This window comes from Antechinus flavipes, chromosome 1 (assembly GCF_016432865.1).
Source record: "Antechinus flavipes isolate AdamAnt ecotype Samford, QLD, Australia chromosome 1, AdamAnt_v2, whole genome shotgun sequence".
Taxonomy (NCBI): Eukaryota; Metazoa; Chordata; class Mammalia; order Dasyuromorphia; family Dasyuridae; genus Antechinus; species Antechinus flavipes.
In genome coordinates, this window is record NC_067398.1 from 214953475 (window position 1) to 214970258 (window position 16784).

At 33.5% G+C, this 16784-nt stretch overlaps 1 protein-coding gene across 1 annotated transcript in view; it reads right to left on the reverse strand.

The window, feature by feature from the left end:
* MELK (maternal embryonic leucine zipper kinase) overlaps positions 1-16784 on the reverse strand; it is a 79399-nt gene that overhangs the window by 13634 nt on the left and 48981 nt on the right. The window contains exons 9-12 of the mRNA XM_051996225.1: positions 13194-13262; positions 8447-8545; positions 6362-6448; positions 2621-2752 (exon numbers count right to left, since the gene is read on the reverse strand). Of these exons, the coding sequence (XP_051852185.1) occupies positions 2621-2752; positions 6362-6448; positions 8447-8545; positions 13194-13262 (387 nt within the window). The remainder of the gene's footprint in view (positions 1-2620; positions 2753-6361; positions 6449-8446; positions 8546-13193; positions 13263-16784) is intronic.

The following is a 16784-nucleotide window of genomic DNA, read 5'->3' on the forward strand; positions in this document are numbered from 1 at the left end:
GTATATTATTTCTGTCATCTAATGTGTTAAAAATCCCTTCCAACTTTAACCTACCTAATAATCTGATAAACATGGCATCAATGTTTTCATATAAGTCAATAATCAAGCAGACAGAACTTTAATTTACTGTGTGCTGACCACTGGGCTGTGGTCACATATAAGGCAGTGCTAGGAAGCAGGAGTCTGGGGAGGATAGAGAAGGGTGACTACAGAGAACTGTGTGGAGGCCTGAATCTCAGCAAAATCAATCAAAAGATTCAACTACAAAAGTCAGGAGCAGTCAAGGACAGAGTTAGTTTTCTGATGGAGTGGAGGAGGATGGTTGGAGAGCAGAGTCATGGCAGGATAAGTAGGAAAAATATAGACCCTCCTCATCTCTTGCTTGGACTGCTGCTATAGCCTTTTTTTTCTTTTTTAATAAGCTTTTGTTTTTTCAAAATACATGCAAAGAAAATTTTCAACATTCACCCTTCAAAAATCTCGCGTTCCAAAATTTTTCCTCCCTTCCCACCTTTCCCCTCCTGTAGACAGTAACATGTGCAATTCTTCTAAACATATTTCCTTATTTATCATGTTGCATGAGAAAAATCAGATCAAAAGGAGGGAAAAAGAAAAAAGAAAAACAAGCAAACTACCAACAACCAACAAAAGTGTACTAGGTTACAATTCATAAAATTTCCAGGCCTCTCTCTGGATGCAAATGGGTCTCTCCATCACAAGTCTATTGGAATTGCCCTGAATCACCTCATTGCTGGAAAGAGCCAAGTCTATCACAACTGACCATCACATAATCTTGTTTTTGCTATGTATAATGTTCTTTTGGTTCTATTAACATCAGCCACTCATGTAAGTCTCTCCAGGTCTTTCTGAAATTGGCCTTCTCTTCATTTTATATAGAACAATAATATTTTATATCTTCATATACCATAATTTATTCAGCCATTCCCCAACTGAGGTAACCACTTAATTTCCTGTAAATTACTTGCTACTACTAAAAGGGCTATTACAAACATTTTTGCACATGTAGGTCCTTTCCTTTTTTTATAATCTCTTTGGGATACAAACCCAGAAGAAACACTACTGGATCAAAGGGTATGCAGTTTTATAGCCCTTTGGGCAGAATTCCAAATTGCTCTCCAAAATGGTTACATTAGTTCACAACTCCACTAACAATGTATTCGTGTCCCAGTTTTTCCACATTCCTTCCAACATTTATCAGTCTTTTCCTGTCATTTTAGGCAATCGGAGGTGTGAAATGGTACCTTAGAGTTGTCTTAATTTGCATTTCTTTGATCAATAGTGATTTAAAGTTTTTTTTTCTTTTGCTGAGGCAATTGGAGTTAAGTGACTTGCCTAGGGTCATACAGCTAGGAAGTATTAAGTGACTAGATTTGAACTCAGGTCCTCTTGACTTCAGGGCTGGTAATCTATCTACTGCACCAACTAGCTGCCCCTTAAAGCTTTTTTCATATAACAAGATAAAGCTTTAATTTCTCCATCTGAAAATTGTTTGTTCATATTCTTTGACCACTTGTCAGTTAGGGAATGGATTGTATTCTTATAAATTTGAATCAATTCTCTATATATTTTAGAAATGAAGCCTTTATCAGAAATACTGGTTATAAAAAAATTTTTTTTCCAGTTTTCTATTTTCCTGCCATTATAGCCTTCTAACCAACTCTCTGTTTCTAGTTTCTCCCCACTCCAATCCATCCACCATTCCAACTCAAAGCTCATTCTTGCTATTATTATCAAATATAAAATCCTCTGATATGTAACACTCTTTACAGCTCTATAATCCAGGGACACTGGCTTTGTCAGTCCTCACATGCCACACTGCATATTCTAACCTCATACCTTTTCCCAAGCTCTCTCCCATGCCTAGAATGTTCTCCCACTTCACTTCCACTTCCACACCTCAAATCCTACCTTTTATAGTCTTTCCTAGTTGTTGTGTCAGTTCTCCATTTCTCCAGTACATATCTTGTGATTACAGGGGTTTTTTGCATGTTGTTTTCCCTCGTTAGATTTTAAGCTTCCTAAGAGCAAGACCTAGTTTTCTCACTTTCTTTGTAGCCAGTTGTTTAGCACAGCCTCTAGCACATAGTTAACATTCTATAACTGTCTTTTTGATTGACTATTCAGTCTCTAAGAAAGACCTCAACCTAAAGGGTAAAAGTCACAAGTATTTGAGATTTCATGTCCTTTTAAGGACTTCCTAAAAAGTAGATTTATCGCAAAATGAAATAATGTTTCACAAATAATGAGATTCTAACTATTGTCTATATTCAAGCATTAACTTGTGACTACTTGCTATGTAGATACTATAGAAGAGATTGCGCCATTGGGTTAGGTGTTAAATTACATGATTTCTAGCATCTCATACTGGACTAATCTCCCAGCCTAACTTCTAAGTTGTTCATTTTCTACACAAAGCTCCCATAGTTAAGATTTTTTAGTAATATGTTTTGAAATACTTCTATTTTGAAAATATGTTTTGAAGTAGTTCTATTCTGGTTTCTTTTAACTGATAAAGTTAGCTTTTCAAATACTACAATTATCTCATAACAGTGAGAATTAAGACTAACTACAGTAAGTAATAAAAAGACTTAAAATTTACCTGTAGTTCTTTCAATAAAGAAGTATTTGTTTGTTCTCCACTGACAGATGGAAGTCTTAATCGAACTGGTTTTCCATGAGATTTCTTAGCAAGAAGTAGATGATAGGTAGCTGTAAGTTGATCATATTGCCACTGGGGAAAAACAAAACATACAGTTGTTTGGAATATTAATATAATATAAATATACTTGTTTCTGAAACAAGTAATTATTAGAACTGTGTACTTCTTGACCCTACCATGACCTTTGCTCTCTACCTGAAGGGTCAGCTCACTTTAAAAACAGGAAAACTACTTTTAATTCAGAAGCGATATAAAATCAGGTGGCCAAAGAGAATCTGGCTTGCATGCTATAGTTTTCCAAATCCTGCTTCGTATTATGGTAGTTTTTGGTTATAACCTGGGATTTGATCTGTGTAGGAAATGCCCCTGAGAGTATAAATTTTCCCTTATCAGAGTAATTTATCATCTTAGAGAGTTGTCTGCAAGAAATAAGATATAAAGATAGTAAATAAACATTTATAAAATGCTTACTATGTGTCAGACACTGTGCTATGAGCTGGGGATAGAAAGGCAAAAGATAGTCCCTGTACTGGAGGAATTCATCATTTAGTGGAGGAGACAACACATAAACAATTATGTACCAACAAGTTGTATATAGGATAAATCAACAGAGGGAAGGATTGGAAAGATATTCCTGTAGAAGGAGAGATTTTAGTTAGGACCTGAAGGAAGCTAGACAATTCAGTAGGGGACATGAGGAGAGAGAATATTCTAAGTGTGGAAGACAGCCAAAAAAATGTCTGTAACTGAGAAATGGGGATGTCTTATCTAAGAACAGCAAAGTAGCTATGTCACTGAATTGAAGAGTACATGTCAGGAAGTAAGGTGTAAGAAACTAGAAAAGTAGAGAAGGGTAGGTTCTAAAAGGCTTTGTATATAATCCTGTAGATGATGACAGGGAATCACTACAGTAGGAAGGTGACATGGTCAAATCTATACTTTGGGAAAATCACTTTAATGGTTGAAGAATAGATGATGGACTGGAATGGGGAGAAACTTGAAACCAGCTGATAGATACACGAGCAGACTGTTATAATAGTCCAGACTTGAGAAGATGAGAGTCTGCATGACAAGTAAAATATCAGAGATAATGATGTTAAATACATTTACCTCTAATATTAAACCTGTTACTGTTTGTCTTCTGTATTATATATTATATTTATCCAACCTCTTAGAATGTTGATATGTGATGAATACATTAAGTTGGTCAGATAAATTAGTTACACAGGAAACAATTACTGTCTTATTTGTTAGAGCTGCAAACTTTTTTTTTGCCCTGGGCAAAACATACCCAAAACTCTTTTATGAGTTAGATAACAAATTAAATTTCCTAAAGTTATAAGCTGAATAAGCTATTTTGACAGGTCACAATTGTGTTAAGATTATTTCAGTTCATAGAGCCTAACTTGGCAGATGGTCTTCTTTCTTTACCTCATTGTGTCACATAAATATGGTATGAAGGAAGAAGGGAGTATAGAGTATAGGTTTTGGGAGAAAGGTAAGTTTTAAACATGAGTTCAAGTTGCCTAGGTTTGAATCCTATAGACAATTGAAGATAGGAGACTGAAGCCCTATAAAATATCAAGGCAGAAGATACAGAATTTAGAGTCATTTGAGTAAAAGTAAAAAGTAAAATTGAGAGAATGAATGAAATTACCAAAAGAAAAAGTAGAGAATCAAAAAAATGAAAAAAAAAAAAAAAAAAAAAAGACAAAACCTTAAAAACCACCAAAATCACAGGATCAGGAAAAAGAACCAGTAAAGGAGGTTTATGAGGGTAGTCAGGCCTGTGATAGCATAAAAGACAGAGAAAAAATATCAGTCAGCAATGCAGTATACACTGTTCTAGGAAGTGAGAATCCAAATACAAATAATGAAATAATCCTTGCTTCCTGTGAAATTATAATCTACCGGGAAAATAACTACATGCAGAAATGTAAAAGTACAAGTACAAACAAAAATATGTGAAGCATAAAAAATAATTATAAATATATACAAAATACATCAATTTAATTGAGCAGGAAGTGACATGACCATATCTTCATTTTATGAAAATGATTTTGGCATAAGTGTGTGTATTATGCAACAGAGTAGTGAAAGGCTTAAAGTAAGGCACCAATTAGGAAGTGGCTATAATAATCCTGGTTCCAGAGGTGATAAGGGACTGAACTGAGAGAATAAAGAGAATCAGGCAGATGTAAGAAATGCTGTGACACAGCATGCATAAAGCACTGACTCAGGAGCCAAGAAGACTTGAGTTCAAATATAGCCTTAAATACTTCTGAGATGAGTGATCTTGGGCGTAATCTGTTTGCCTCAGTTTCCTCAACTGTAAAATGGGGATAAAAATAACATCTATCATCTATCTACTGTGAGGGTCAAATGAAGTATTTGTAAAAGCACTTAGTACATTGTACCTGGCACATTGTAGGTGCCTAATAAATATTTATTCCCTTCTCTTATTGCATTATTTGTGTGGCTAGGAAGAATAAGAAAAGCAAAGATAATGCCAAAATTCAAACCTGAGTCACTGGAAAGATGGTAGTGCTTTCAATAGAAATCGGGAAGTTTAGAAGAGGGAAAGAGAAATTCAGTTCTAACTATGTTGTATTTGAGATATCTCTGGGATATGGACTTTGAAATATCCAACAGGCAACTGGTGATGTGGGAACCAAAGCTCAAGGGAGAGACTGGAACTGCATATGTATATTTGGGAGACATCAGCATAAACATGAGACAGTTAGCCCATGGGAACTAATGTGTTACTGAGAAAGTATGGAGAGGGAAGAGAAGATGGCCCAAGGCAGAAGAGGTAACTGACAGTATCAAATACAGAAAGACATAAAAGAGAAGGAAGAATGAAAAGTCTTTGAATGATCAACAATGAAGTCATTTCTGACTTTTGCATAGGTTGTTGAAGATTGTAAGATTAAGCAGCGAGTAGGTAAGTAGCATCATGTCATTATCAGCGACAGGCATGAAAGAGAATGGAAAGTGATATCAAGAGGTTTTGCGATGAAGAGAAGAAGAGAAGAGGGAACTTATGGTAAATGGCCTTAATTTTCTCAATAAAATAAGGTCTTTAGCAGAAAGAATAGGAAATATAAGAAGCTTGAGAAAAGAAAATATGGTTTATATAGCTTCTCTGGGAATAAACCAGGGAATCATGTAAGAATAAAAGGACTGCCTTGCTGTAGTGAGAGCCCAGGTGAAGATAAACAGCATGAATTAATATATCCAATAAAGCACAACTGTATGACTTATTCTTTAGCTCTATTCAGTAACATGTAAGTAGAAACCGAGGAGATATAGGTAGTAGAAGTAATCCAGATCTGAAGTCTGTCAAGGGATGAATGGCAAAGTGGAGAAAGATTAAAGAGTAAAGAAGAATAATAGGGATGATCTGGTTACCTACAGGGACAATGATTAAAGAGACTATTGTCACTACAACTTTAATTCAAATCACTGTCTTTGGCACATTTAATTTTTACTAAAGATCAGAAAAACATCAGAAAAAGTCTGAGAAGGAATAAATGCTAAAATTTAAAATGAGTTCATTTTCAATATAACCTTGCAATAGTCAACCAGTAAGCTTTCATATTGTGCTCATAAAAACAGGAATAACACTTTGAATGAAATAGACAGAAAAACAAAACCATTGTAACAAACCCTTGTTCTTACCAGTGAAATTAAGTCTTCCATTATCTGTCTGTTATGTTTATGATATACTGCAAGTTCTACAACACAGTCTTCATCAAGACGTCCACACTACAAAGAAAACATGAATAATTACATTAACAAAAATTCTGTTGGAAATTAAAATAGAACACTAATTTTATTCATTAGCACTTAGCATCACTATATAAAAACAATGCAAGATCAGCTATGCCGAGGCCACAGATTTCCCTCTGCTCAGTGTCTCTACTCTAGAAAACAAGAAGGAAAGAACTGCAGTAAGGTTGTTCCTCAATTGTCATAATTTGTTAGTTCACCACCAGTGACATATTTAGATTTGGGGAAAGCCAGACAAAACAAGAACCAAATCTACAGATGAAATGGCCAAGGAAGATTGGAGACGGAAGAATTAGTATAAGAATAGATGAGAGCAGCAGAACAGAGAGGCATAGTGTGTGAATTAGGCAAGGGTTGGATAGAGAATACTGTAATTGTAGTATAAAACTACTGAGAAGAAAAAGAGTGTGAACTAGCATCCACAGATAACAATAAGAAACTGAACAAAATGGAGTGAATTTTAAAGGCAGAAAGGTAATTACTAAATGATGATAGCAAAAGGAGTATCTGAAAGTAATACTTAGAAATAAGAAATATTTTGCCAATTCTTAATCCTGCCTTTAGGTCAGGAGACATCAGCAGGAACAGTCAGAGGATGTCAAAAGAATTTGTTATCTTTAAGAGAAGAATGAAAATCAATGAAAGAATGAAAGGAAAATTTAAAAGAAGGGATTTAAGTTAAAAAGAAGTTTGTTAGCAGGACAGTCAAGTTCCATGGGAACCAGTCGAAAGGGAAGACAGAAGAAAACTGGATTGGAGAGCACTAGAGACATTTACTAATTGTGGGGAATAAGGGGGGAGGGGAAGACAGGAAGAGAAAGCAACTGACTATCTCTGCTTCTGATTCCCCCTCTGATCCCAAGAAGCCTATGAGTCCCAAAGCAAGGTAACAGAGAGCAATATGCTCCACTGGGAACATGAAGATGAGACCCTGGTGAAGAATCAAGCCCTGGCAGTATCATGTATAAATTCCACTAGATAAAAGGGAATTGCAAGTGTTAGAAGCAGATTTTGTATCACAGAGATCACCCTATTTCAAATAATATATATATTTACTTAACTGCTCCTGTTCCATTAAAAGATAAAGTTTATTTTTTTTCACAACTACTAAACTTTCTAAGATACTTATTCTACCATGGTTAAAGTTTATTTTTTTTTTCCACAACTACTAAACTTTCTAAGATACTTATTCTACCATGGTCCTAAATTAGGGATGAAAAAATTTTAGAGTAGATAATGAAAATATACACCTGCTCTATTTTTACCTAAAATGTCATCTTTGTTTTATTTTGAGTTGTTATAGCACCTTATTTTACTAGGTTTATGGGTATATCTAAAAATTGAGATTCTATGAAAAAATCTCTTTACATGGAGAAGTGACGACACCCAATGGTCATGTGTAGGCATTTTACATAGCTTATTCTTTTAACGTCATTAGATCTTCACAGAATCATAGGATTTTGAAGGTGAAAGGGAACTTAAAAGATTACAATTTCTGAACTCCTAAAAAAAAAAAAAAAAAACATCATTCCAATTGCTACAGAAAACTGCAACCATATGAGAAACAAATTGTTGCATTTACAGAATTGTAATTAATAGTTCATGAAATCAAATTGGAAGTGCAATACATATAATTCATATATTGCTAAGATAACAGAAGAATGAATTAAGTTTAGTTAGGTTAATAGAGAGGAAATAGGGCTGGTTTAAAATGCAGTTGCAAAATTATAAAAATAGTCAACTCAGAGAGAAGAGTAGTAGCATACTGTTCTCTGGTTTTCCAAGGATTTCTAGGAGTAGTCATAACAGCCAAGGATAAGAAAAATACAAGAGTAGAAAACCAAGCAGATCATCATGGAAATCACAATCTAGCATTTTAAAGCATCCTAATTTTTGATGAAGATTATACCTTTAAAGGAAATAACTTTTTAAAAAACATAAAAATAGTATAAATAAATTTTTTATTATACTTACTGGATATTTACTCTGCCATTCAACAGGACACAAGTTTTCTTGCATAATCCAGGGATGGCTCAGCAGATGTTTCACAGAAATCCGTTTCTTTGGGTCCACCTAGTGGCCATTGAGAATTGGCCAAAGATTACCTTTTTTCAAATAAATAGAATACTTTTTCTCCTAAGGACTCAAATTTCATTAGAACATTTAAAAATTTATAATCATGAAAATACCATGTTGTAGTAGTATTGGTATAAGATCTTCTGAAATGTGAATCCAAGCAAAAAACAAAATAAACTCCTACAGCAATCAATACTGGCTTTAATTTAGGTGCTTAGCAAAATTAATAACTTTACTGAATGTGGTTGTGTGTGTGTGTGTGTGTATGTGTGTATACACACACACACACATATATATATATATATATATATATATATATATATATATATATATATATACTTGTGTATATATGTGTTATTTATAAAATTCAGCTAGAAAATTGATTATAACAAATTTTTTTCACAAAAAACATATCCTTATGGAAAAACATCAAGTAGAGAGCTCTGGGGATAGCTGGGTATGACTGGAACTACAGAAACTTTGACCTCCCAGATTATTTGTGGAGTGGGAGACTGAGTACTGGAGGTCTAAGTGGACCTTGGCTGTCTGGGAACACCAGGCTCAGCTGTGATACTGAGACATGGCTCTAAGGGAAAAGGAAATAGCACTGGTAAGCACAGAAGCAGTGGGGCAGGGATGTTGCTGGTTGTGGACCTCTGCAGGAGAATGGAATTCTTGGTTTAGGGTTCCTGGGCGGAGTGGGAAGCACTATCCCCCACTTCACAATTAGAGGTGCTAACACTAATACCACTTATTAAAAAAATTAACTGACACAGAAGAAAGAACCCCACCATTGAAACATAATACGGGAACAGGGAAGAGTAGGACAGAGGACTTTACTTTAAAAAAAAAAAAAAGCTTCTATCCCAAAGATTAACATGAAATGGCTCCCTGCCTAGAGAGAATTTATAGAAGAATTCAAAAAGGAATTCAAATATCAAATGAGAGACATTGAGGAAAAACTAAAAACTAAAAACAAAAACCATCCAAGAAAAACAAGAAAACTATTTTTAAAAAAAGTTAACCAATTAGAAAAAGAGTTACAGTCTCAAAAATGAAAGTAACTCTTTGAAAATTAGAATTGGGCAAGAGGAAACTAGTGAAACTACTGAGAAATCAAGAAATAACAAAACAGATTATAAATATAAAAAACAAAACAGAATGTGAAGCATCTTATAAGAAAAACAACAGATCTGGAGAATAGATCAAGAAGAGAAAATATATTAATTGCACTGCCTGAAAGTTGTAACAACAAAAAGAACCTTGACACAATAATTCAAGACTACTCCAAGAAAATTGTCCTGGAGTGACAGAATATGAGGGGAAAGTAGAAAAAGAAAAAAAAATCCATGTATCACCATCTCAACAAGATCTCATGTGGAAAACACATAGGAACATTATTGCCAAATTTCTTTTTTTTTTTCTTTCTTTTTCTTCTTTTTTTTTTTTTTTTGGTTTGCTGAGGCAATAAGTGGTTTGCCCAGGATCGCCTATTTTGCAAGAAACAAGAAAAAAAAAACTTAAATATGCTGGAGCTACAATTAAAATTGTATAGGCTCATCAGCAACCACAATAAAAGACTGCATGTCCTGGAATCATATGTTCCCCCAATCAAAAGAACTAGACCTGCGACCAAAAATATCATATCCAGCAAAATTATTTATAATATTGAATGAGAAAAAATGGAGATTCAATGAATTTGCAGATTTTCAGGACTTTCTTTCAAAACCAAACCCAAATTTAATAGAAAATTTAACATATAAGAGTCAATATCAAAGATTAATTTCAAGGAACTCAACATGCACAAATTGTTTATGCTTTTTTTTAACATGGGAAATAAATATCATATATTTAAGATTGACATCAACAATAGGGCAACTCAAAAGAAAGATTGGAACAGAGTTAAGATAAAAAGAGTAATCATGTTATACAAAGGAGGTGCAGAGAAATAGACACAGAGGCATTGGGAGGGAGGAGAGCTCATAGTTCTGAAAACCTACTCACATCAGGAATGAGTTAAATAGGCAACACTAAAATATAAACAATCAAGAGTATATCACCATCCAAAATCTATAAAGAAATAAGTAGGGGAGTACAGAAATAAATGGTGTGGGAAGAAAATAAGGGAGGGTTCCATGGGTAAGGAGAGGTTAAGTAATAGCAAGGCAAATCAGGAACAGAATTAAAGCACAAAATCAGTAGGAATAGTCAAGATATGTGTGGAGGGGTATGAATATGTGCTTATGTGTAGATACATATCTACATATGTATACATAAATATATATTTTTTAAACTACAGCCCACTTAGGAGTGGGGAGGGTGAAAAGGGGAAAAAAAGAATAAAGTAGAGAACAAAATAGTAGAGAACAAAAGAACAAATTACAAGAAAGTAAAGAAAAGATGGATACTCATGAATATAATTTCAACTACAAATATAAACTTCCTTGATCTGTAATTTGTTAGTATATATTTTGAATCTTTCCTGATGTTCTGCTGGGCACATGACAATGTTCTCTTTTCTTTCATTTTGTTTTGTATTTCATTTCTGTTTTTCTTTTATCTTATTCTGTTTTTTAAAATAATTTTTAAAAAAAATATCCTTATGAAATCAATATTCACCAGTTTAATATGTAAGCAGCCGTAATGCTGGGTACCATATTAAATATATAAGATCACTTTTCCAAAAAAAACTTTTAATCAAACAAAATATTTCAAAAAGGATAATTTTCCATTAAATCCATATAATTTTCAGATGTAAGGATTACAAGAAGAAAAAAAATTAATCAACAAGTATTTGTTAAGCACCTACTGTGTACCAAAAACTGTATTGGATTCACACAAAGACAAAAAACAAACAATCCTTGACCAGTAGGAATTTATACTCCAATCTGAGGAAATGAACTTCTAACACATGAAAAGGTACAAAGTAAATGTGGTCTGTCCTACAAGTAGCAGGGGAAAGATGATAGTTTGGAAAGATTATCTCATCACAACTTTTAAGAAGCAGAGATGAGGAGAGTGAATAGGACAAACAGCCTGTACAAAGGCATGGAAACAGATGAAATGTTGCATCTGAGAAACACCAAGGAAGCCATGTTATTGATAATGTAAAATGCATGAAGGGTAATAAACCTGGTAAGGTAGGCTGGAATCATACTGTAAAGGGCTTTATAATAAGTAACAAGTGGAGTTTTTATTTAATAGACAACAGAGAATCAATGAAGTTTTTTCAGCAGAAAAGTGTTATGATCAAGGATGAGATGTTTCCAGTCTTACAGTGGACAATTAATTGCCTTTGTCAGAAGTACATTTTGACAAAGAAAGGAAATAGTAAATGAAAATGGTTCCAGATAGAAATGAATAGTAACACCATGTTAATATAATACCAATTAACCATTTGGGTTAATATAACCCAACATAACATAACATGTTATGTTAGATTATCAGTATTTTAAATGTTGGAGTTTCCCACTTCTAGAATATTAATGATAGAAGGATCATCAATAGTCTAGTTTCTTAATCTAATACTTAACTGTGTCCTTCATGATTTTGTTGGAATAAACAAAAGTTATACTTTATTTCGTTATTCTGAGTACTTAAATGGGAATAGCAAGGCTTTAATAAAATGACTCAAATCCTGATTTTTAGGAGCAAAACTGGATAGTGGCAAAACAAAACTAAGAAATGTTACTCAACAGTTCCAAGACTAAACAAAACCCATGTGAGTCCACAGTTACAGTTCTTGAGCATCAGCTTACATTTCAGAAAACTTACTTATATAAGTACCCAGAGAAGATAGAAGCCCAATAGAGAAGTATATGTGTCTTATTCATAAGCTCAAGTACAAGTACTTTGTGTTTCTTGTTAAATAAAATAAAATATACTCTATATTCAGTGTCTGAGAGGGTCAAACTGAAACTCAACATATGAGTAAGAATTTTACTTCCCCAGAGAAAATCTTGGAACAAGCAAGGAGAATTGGGAGAGAAAATCCAAAACTGTTTGTGTAAGCCCAGAGCTTTGGTTTGCAGTTGTAGGTCATGTTTTAGTTGACAACAAAAAAATTAAGATTCTGAGAAAAAAGCTTATTCACAAAATACTGACTATTTGAATACTCACAATAATCCTTAAAGATTATTATTATCTCCACTGAATATATGAGAAGATTAAAGAAACGTTAAATTACGTGCCTAAGGTAGCCAATGGTACAATAGAAGTAAGAACCCAAGTCTCCTTTCTTGCAGCCCAAGTTTCTCTTTATTATATTAAGCTACCCCTTCTATTTCATGTAATTTGTGTCAAAGAGACAAACGTAATATTAGGAGAGGGAAGAAAGGGTTTGAGTCAATTAGAAAGTAGATAAAAGAATCAGAGATTTTTTTTAAAGTACAGAAATAGGCACAAATAAGAGAACTCAAACATCTAGCATATATAATTTAACTCAATGAAAGAATTCAATGCAACTTTTTTTATGAAGGATGATATGACAAATATGGAAGGAATCATTATTTGAGAGTAAGGGAAAATAGCAATGATCCTTTAAAGTTCTTATCATGAAAAAGACAATACAACCTGAAAAACTTTCAGGAAAGCTGAAAGTAGAAAGAGTTCATTAGATTAAAATTTATTTACAAGTAAATTTTACCTGTAACATTTGTTGAAGAAGCAGAATACTGCCAGGAGACAGCCACTTTGGAATGTCATATTTTCCTCGCTAAAGAAAACACAGTTAAAATAAGTTACTAATCCATATATTGATTTGGTAAAAATCAACAGAAACACAAGGGAAGCAATTTTTTAAAAGAATAATATTATATTTTCCCCCAATTACATATTAAAACGATTTTTAGAATTTAGTTGTTTTTTGTTTGTTTTAAATTCCAATGAGATGATTCAAGCCAATTTCAACAGTCTTGTGATGGAAAGAATAATCTACATCCAGAGAGAGGACTGTGGGGACTGAGTGTGGATTCACAACATAGCATTTTCACCTTCTTTAGTTGTTTGCTTGCTTTTTTTTCTTTCTCATTTTTCCTTTTTAAGCTGATGTTGATAAATGTGGAAATAGGTAAAGAAGAATTACACATGTTTAACATATATTGGATTACTTGCTGTCTAAGGGAGAAAACAGGAAGAAAGGAAAGAGAAAATATTTGGTACACAAGGTTTTCAGGGATGAATATTGAAAACTATACTTTTCTGTATTTTGAAAATAAAAAGTTACTATTATGAAGAAAAAAATTCCCCACATGAAGTCACAAAGAGTCAGACACAACTGAAAAACTAAACACTCTATTCAGTGAATCACCTGACTGCTTCTAAGTAAAAGATCAGTGATCACACTTGCTACTTCTTTCACTACCATGTAATGTGGTTGATCTGAGCCTGGTGACTTGAACTTATCAAGGGCAGCTGTCCTGCACAATGCATAGTATGAAAAGAAGAAATAAGGAGTAGATAAATTTCTTTGGCACATCCACCAAGTGAATCATTAGCTCTTCTGAGGCCCCTTCTAGCTCCTGTTCAATGATATATGAGCCTATGATTCTCTAGACCAAAGCAAAATACAAGATGCTTCACTACCTCATTGGATAGTCACCCCAATGATGAGTCCATGGTCTTCAAACTCCTAGATAGTCAACTAAAAGCAGTAAAGGCATATTTAAGCATGCTTTTTAGGAAGATACAGGGAGGTACATGAAGTGAAAAAATTAAATCTATTTGGCTTTGCAATATATTTTTCAGTTAGCAAAGGATAAATTTTAATATTTTTTAATAGTTTGTATATCTGTAACATATATAAATCAATAATGAAAAAGAATAGCCTAGGAGTAAATTTGATGGTAGAGAAAAATGAGACAGAATCTTAAAATAATAGTGCTAATCCACAAAGCAGAGTATAATTATCTGCATGCATATTAACTACAGGGGCACATTGTGACACAACAAAACTTCTGAACATTGTCTTAAAATCTATCACTCCTTTTTGAGAATGAATGAGACATATTATGATAGGTGTATGCAGATATAGATATAGATATAGAAATTCTATTAAACTAAAATATTATGTCCACCAGTTAAAATAAGAATTTATAGTTTGCCATTCAAGAAAGAAAGGATAAAATATCCATTCATTATAGGACAAAAAGCAGATCTCTGATTTCAGAAGTGCAATGATTTCCCTTTGAGTAATTTTCTTGACCAAAGGCAGATTAGCACCTCCTGGGCAACATAGAGTCAAAGGGTATTGCCTAGTAGACTGAGATGTTAAGTGATTTATCTTATGGTCACATAACCAGTGTGAACCTCTGAGAAATGGAACCTAAGCCCAGGTCTCATTGGCCCTGAAAGTTAGCTTTCTATCCACTATATCATGCTCTATCTCTCTCATTTCATCATAGTACCAAATTATACTGTAGACAAGTAAAGAATATGTTACGTTGTTTATACTATTCCCCTCCCAATTTTTGAAGAGGTAATTAAAAAAAATTTCTCGCATAGTAAACTGCCACTGTGTAGTTGCTGGCAAAATTGACTACTAAAACATATTTTGAGATGCCACTTAATCAATTGCCAATATGATTGGAAGAATATGTATGTATAATGTTTAAAGATTCAATCCAGTCCCAGATCTAATTCTGGTTAACTACCCAAAGAGGCTCTCAGTCTGGAAAACTAATCTAATCACTTTTGTAACTCATTTCGTCCTAGTCATCTATGTTTCCAGGGTTAGAATGCCACAAAATTGAATTTAGATAAGGTAAACAGATTGTAACAATCCACAGGAATGAATACAGAGAAGTTGTACAGGAATGGGATGGCACAATAACTACCATTGGAGTTAACAACATCCATAAAAACTGGGAAGACCAAGGTTCATCTTCAGAGAACACTGAAGTTAAAAAAACTTCTACCCCAAAGACTAACATGAAATGAATCCCTGTCCAGAGAGAATTTATAAAAGATTCAAAAAAGAATTTAAAATCAAATGAGAGACATTAAGGAAAAACTAAAACTAAAAATAAAAACCATCCAAGAAAAACTAGATTATGGGAAAAAAAAAAAAAAAGGTTATCAACTAGAAAAGGAGATAGAGTCTCAAAGATGAAAATAACTTTGAAAATTAGAATTGGGGTGTGTGTGTGTGTGTGTGTGTGTGTGTGTGTGTGTGTACATGTGTATCATAAAGGGTATAACATCCTCCAGAATCTATAAAGAAATAGTAGGGAAGGATGAGCAGACTGGGAAGCAAAGGGTGAGGGAAGAAGACAAGGGAGGGATCCATGGGTGGGGGAAAGTTAACTAACAGCAAGTTAAGGAGCAGAATTAAAGCAGAGAGTCAGCAGGAATAGGAAAGATATATAGGTGTATAGGTGGGGGGAAGAGGGGAAGCGAGAGGGGTATGTGTGTATGTATGTGTTTATATATAACTATGTATAGATATATAAATATATCAATAGCCTGCTTGGAGAAGAAGGGGGAAAAGGGGGAAAAAAGTAAAAAAGGTAAGCACCAAAGAACAATTTACAAGGAAGTAAAAAAAAAAAAAAAAAATGGACACTCATGTATATACTTTCTTCTACTAATATATACAATATGCATACACACACACTTTCTTGAACTGGAAATTTGTTATTATATAATGAATTCTCCCTGATGTTCTGCTGGGCCTATGACAATATTCTCTTTTGTTTTGTTTTGTTTTTTCCTTATTCTGTCTTTTAAATAAATTAATTAAAATAAAATACTTTTTAAAAAATCTATAAAAACAAAGAACATGCTTATCAATAAAACCAGATTTAACTAGGAACGTATTCCTAAAATTTAATAGATATAGTGATCTTAACTGTGTAGTAATATCTAGCAAATGAATTAAAGGAGTAGTGATAATGTCAAAGGGAAATTATTCCTGAGCTAATTTCTTTAATGACAATATACAACTATATTTAGGTCACAACTTCCAGTCACATAGGATGAAAAATATTTTTTTATTTAAATTTTTTGGCATTTTGGACCCTTACATTCAGTGAGCTCATTCATATTTTCAACTATCCAATGGCAATTAATGCCAAAAAAAACATGCCTGCTCATACCACTTGAATGAAATAGGAGTCAAGATCTCTACTCAATCTATTGAGATGGAGGACCACCATGCCTTACCATCTGCCCTTCCCTTTATGGCCTCTAGGTCCTTGGCATTGTTACTGATCTTCTTATGTACCCTAAGGATCACTAG